General features: G+C 53.5%; 1 protein-coding gene across 1 annotated transcript in view; it reads right to left on the bottom strand.

The window, feature by feature from the left end:
- Positions 1-294: 294 nt before the first annotated feature.
- The window catches only part of PGS1 (phosphatidylglycerophosphate synthase 1), a gene marked incomplete at its 5' end in the record, with an annotated part of 10,013 nt that continues 5,001 nt past the window's right edge, over positions 295-5,306 (bottom strand). The window contains 2 exons of the mRNA XM_009080385.1: positions 295-439; positions 2,471-2,619. Coding sequence (XP_009078633.1) covers positions 320-439; positions 2,471-2,619 — 269 coding nt within the window. The remainder of the gene's footprint in view (positions 440-2,470; positions 2,620-5,306) is intronic.

The following is a 5,306-nucleotide window of genomic DNA, read 5'->3' on the forward strand; positions in this document are numbered from 1 at the left end:
CAGAAATGGGAGTTTTACTTCCATGCATGGAAAATACCCCTGTACGGGTCATGGGAAATACCCCCATGTGGGTTCCCTGTCAGTGACCCTGCTGGGAATTCCAGTAGATAAACCCAGCCTGGACCTGAGCACTGATCTCAGTCCATGGCAGTCAGTACCCCAGAGGAAAAGAAAGGTGCCTGCTTTTCCTCGTATCATCTATGTGTCTATCACCTCTTTTTTTCACATGACAAAGCACTGCACCTATTCACTGCAGTCACTGCAATATAAACTCTGCACAACAGCAGCAAACTCACCCAAAGCAGCAGATTTTCTTCTTTCAAAAGAAATTCTTGATCAGAGGCGTCACCAGCTTCACCCACAGCTTCACATAGCGATTTGGCTGCTCAAATGTTGATGATGAGACCACACCTGAGCAGAGGTAAAGCTGCTCCTGCTCCTAAACAGGGGGAGAAACACAATCCCAGTAAATCCCAAGTGCTGAATTACATAATGTCATTTGAGAGAAGTGAATTCTCAGATAGAGCTGGCCGGGGATCCTGCCAAAAGGATGCATCATTTCTCCTCAAGAATTAGCAACTTAAACTCTACGAAGAGCACGGGTAGAAGTGTTTTGCTTTTTTGTGCCCCACAGTTGCGAGAGCTGAGCTTCAGTTTCAGAAAACTCCTCAATCCCTGGCTGTAATTGCCAGAAAAGGAAACCTCACCCAAACCCCCCGGGACCGGCTTACGCGGCTCTTTCTAGACATAGCTCAGGCACTGTGTTTCCAGATGAATGTGCAGTCGTGATCTCAGCTAAGTTACCAGAAACACTCGTGCCCCCGCAGCGGCCCCGGCTGCTGAGGGAGGAAATGAACCACCCTGCTGATAACACAGCTCACACACGTGAGAGCAGCGTTCTGGTCACAGGTAAGGAGGGTTTGTGAGCACAGCCAGGCAGCTTTTGGGATCTGCAGGCAACCAAGCAGCACAACAGCTCCTCTAAGTCTGTTCATCACCCTTTTTTTCATCAGTGAAGCTGCCACAAACAGCAGAAAGTACTTTGCACAGTTTAAACTCAGGGTGGAACAGGGAAGCAGGAACCAAGCACTGGAAAGCAGCATCAAAAAGATGAACCAACAGCAGAAGGAGAACATCCATGTGCCAATTCACTCCAATTTTAGAGCCCCCAAATGCTCCAGGAGCTACAATCTACCCTGCTGTGAGGATTCTGCACCATGGCCATCCCACACGGGGAGGTCCAAGCACTCCAGGCGAGGCCAGTTCCCTGAATCGAGCTCAGTTCATTCAGAGGAGCACCCAAAGACATCCAGACCACTCACATTTCCTCCCAATCTCAGCCCACATTTTCAAAATGGAACTGAAGGTTACGTAGGCAAAGTGATTTCATGGCAGAGTCCCAGGAATGGATTAAGTCTTCTAAAAAAGACCACAGAAAGTAAACACCCAGCACATCTCAGAATCAGCTTCCAGCAATCGGGAATGGTTTAAAGCCTTTCAATGAGATCACTGCAGCCCTGTGTGAGAAAATTCCTTTGTGTCACATTTCCATTGATTCTCCCCTTCCATTAGAAACAAGCAGAGGCAAGATATGAATTGAAATATTCAAGCAACTCTTCCAGTAATAGAATTGTTTTTGATTAGATGCACTCTGACTCATCCTGGGGAAGAGCCCTGATGCAAGAGGGCAATTCCCATTGATCTTGCAGGCAACTCTGCCAGGACCTGCCTCACAGAGTGCATTTCTGAGGTCCCCAAGTCACACAGAGGCACCAAACCCCTACAGCAGAAGTGACTTGGGACAGTCAGTTCCAGCAGAAGACTCAGAGTCAGGACAACTGGGAACCAGGCAGGATTCAAAGCAGCAGCAGCAGAAGTGCTGAACACTCCAAGCTGCCTAATTAAAACAAAAAAACACCACAGAAACACCCTGGGACACTGAACATCAAACCACTGAAAAATGTTTGTGTCAAGATTATACAATGTCACATTATTATTCAAGACATGAATTATGTCACAGAGCCTCATGGGCAACCCGACCTGCCCAGAAATCCTGTTCCAGTCCAGACTCAGCCGTTCCAAGGGCCTGGCCTCATTATCCCTGAGCACAGCACGGCCTTGGCAATGCCCAAAATCAGGGTGAAGGCTTGGGAGGTGCAGTGTGGTGGGTGAGCAGAGGAGCCAGCAGATCCTCCCCACGCTCTCTGCCATCCCCATCCAAGCACTGCTGGTGCCCGAGGTCACTGGGGACACATGTTCCTTCCCGTTACTGCCTCATTTCCCAGCACCAGGCACTCGCAGCAGGCAGCTCATCAATAGTCACTTCACTGACAGCTCCTCAGGACTCCCCACGCTCCAGCAGCTTCTGAGTTATTGTAGCTGGAGGTTTTTATTGCCACTGCGTCATCAGCATTCCCTGTGTGACCCAGAACCACAACATCCCCATTACCTCCCCGGAATCTGCACTTACCTGATGGAGCTGCTGCTGCAAGGCTTTGTTTTCTGTCACTATTGCAACCTGAGCTTCCAGGTCACGATGCACTGATCGGTATCCAAAATTCGGAGAGCCGATCAGGGTCAGGCAGGGCAGGTCACTCCCTGCCAGGTACAGCCACAGGCCTGTGGGGAAAACGGGGAGAAGAGAGGCAGTGTGGCAGCCAAAGGGACAGCCTGGTGGTCTCACACAGTCCTGTTTTCAGAGTGCATTACACACATACAACGAGGGTTACAGATCCTGTAGGTGACCTGACCCCAGCAAGAGCCTGCAGGACTGTGACTGGGAGTGCCCCGGCACAGCCCAAACCATGTGCCCTGACCGGGGGCACAGCAGGCTCAGTGTGCCCCAGGGACACTGCATGCAGGCCTCAAAAGAACCCAGGACCAGTCCCTGTCACTGCATTAGAGGCTGTTTTGCACCACAGCGAATCTTAGAAACACTGAGATAAGACAAACAGCTTTTCAGAGGAGGAACCAGCCTGAGAGCCCCAGGCAGACAGGCCAAGCCTGTCCAGCCCATCCCAACGCTGCTGCCCAGTGACCAACCCCCTTCCCAGGACAGTGACATGAAGAGGCATCCATCTCCCTTCTCTGACAGGTCAATTCACACGAAATAGAGACACAGAAAAGAAGTGCAAATTATTTCACCCTCTCACTTCCTGAGGAGCCCCCGGGGATGAGATCAGACTCTTGCCAGGGCGCCTGGCCCCTGTGGCCACTCACCACCACAGCTCTGCCAGCAGAGAGAGCAGGTGGGACACAGCTCAGCACAGGTTTTCAGGGGAAACAGCATGTTATTCTCAAGCACACCATTGCAGCAGGGCAGGAAGGAAGAGCCACAGGAGAGCCGGGAGTGCTGCCAAGGAGAGGCTGCATGGCCACTCTGTGCACAAATGGAGCCGGGAAGCACTTGCTCTCCTCAGCACAGCCCTGGGTGGGTCCCTGGTAGAGGCTTATCCCACGGCCAGTCACACACAGGCTGCAACAAAGAACCCGTGGCATAAAAACCACCTCGTCCTTAAAATAGCAGCAGGTTTCCTAACTCAGCCCCAGAGCAGTTCCAAGAATGCCTTGAGTAAGACGCTGCCGATTCACTGCTGGTTCCTGTAACCTCCTCCCCACCCCCACAACACACTCACAGAGCTGGCACTGCCCTAATGCCACGGCACCCTGTTGCCCATGGGCTCATCCCACTGCTGAGGTGGCTGCCGAGCCCACTGGGGGTCCAGGAGCTGCAGGAAAGCCCACATGGCACAGAGATCCAGCACGTCCTGCTGCCAGACAAGACCCTGCCAGGGGCTGGCCAGTGCCTGACGAGCCATGGGCCAGAACTTTGCCCAGGCTGCAGCCACGAGGAACAGCTTCCTCACCTTCCCGAGCGTCCCATGGCAGTGCAAAAGCTTTTACAGGTCTCTGGTTTTACGACCACCTGGCAGCATCTGCTCAGTGACTCACCGTTCCAGCAAGGGGAAGTGCAGTTTCCCAGCGCAGGTCAATAGCAGTAACAGTTTATCTCAGCACGCAGTCACCTGCCTGGCACACTGCCAGCTGCACTTGATTGGAAAGGGCCCTGATCCCAAGGGATGTACCTGTGTCACCCACGCCACCACACCCAGGACGGCAGCAGAGCACAGGCAGATGTGCAGGAAGGCTTCAGGTTGTCACACCAGGACAGCCCCTGGCAGTTGTGCACACACGTACACCACACCTGTGCTGTGCTCTGCGACACCTGCACTGTGCTCTGCTACACCTGCACTGCGCTGAATACAGCCAGGACAAATGTCCCTGGGGATGTGTGGATACAAATGCTTCAAGTGGAGCAGGAGGGGTTTGCAGCACAACCACAGCGTTTGGGGTATGTCGTCTGGATCCTCTGGAAGGCTAAAGGGTGTCTCGTGTCTCAGCCCAGAGAGGAAGCACCACTGGGCACTATTTGCTGCTGGGGAACTCATATCCTCAGTCAGGAGCCAGGCTCCATGTGCACCTGCCCTTCGTATCGCCAAGATTTCCTTCCTTCCCTCTTCCTTGTCCTCTCTGCCACACACACTCCTGCAGAAGCAAATTGGGTGAAACCAACATGTGCCAAGGGCAGAGCATGCCAAAGAAAGAGCTGCATGCTGATCCTCCCAGCACCCCAAAGGGGAACAGAAACAAGGCAGCAAACATCTCCGACTGTCCCTCCTGCCAGGCACAGGAGCTGCTGGACTCCAAGCCCTGCATCCTTCTCCAAGTGAACACAGCCCAACATGGCCCAAACGGGACCGATGGCCACGTGCACTTTGGTAGCTGGAAAAAGCAGCCCATGCTTCGGAGCTCAATCCATGCCAAACAACATCCTGCTGGAGTCAGCAGTGCCCAGCAAAGGCAGAACCTGTGAACCACAGGTCACTCCACCACATGCTTCCTGGGGGACACGGGAGGTCCCAGGAGGGACCAGGGACCTCCCTCAGGCTGCCCTGCCTGAGACAAGGGTTTCCCTGTGCTGAGTTCCCGATCACACTGAGGAGGGGCAACACCCCGTGATGGGTTTGTGGTTTCGACACAGAGACAGCCAGTAACACCCATGGATTTGCAACAGTCGAGGGAAGGCCAGCTCGGCAGCTTTTCTTCCCCACCACCTCTGAGCCTTCCTCTGAGCAATCCCTGCAGGAGGCAGGGAGATGGAGGCATTCCCACAGCCATTAACAGCTGCTCTCCAAAACAGGAATGGACAGAGCCCCAGCACTCCAATCACAGCCCAGACACTCCAATTACAGTCCAAACACTCCAACTGGAGCACTGTGCTGAGCCTGTGGGAGCTGGGCACAGAG

Source organism: Acanthisitta chloris, unplaced genomic scaffold, assembly GCF_000695815.1.
Source record: "Acanthisitta chloris isolate BGI_N310 unplaced genomic scaffold, ASM69581v1 scaffold28808, whole genome shotgun sequence".
Classification (NCBI taxonomy): domain Eukaryota; kingdom Metazoa; phylum Chordata; class Aves; order Passeriformes; family Acanthisittidae; genus Acanthisitta; species Acanthisitta chloris.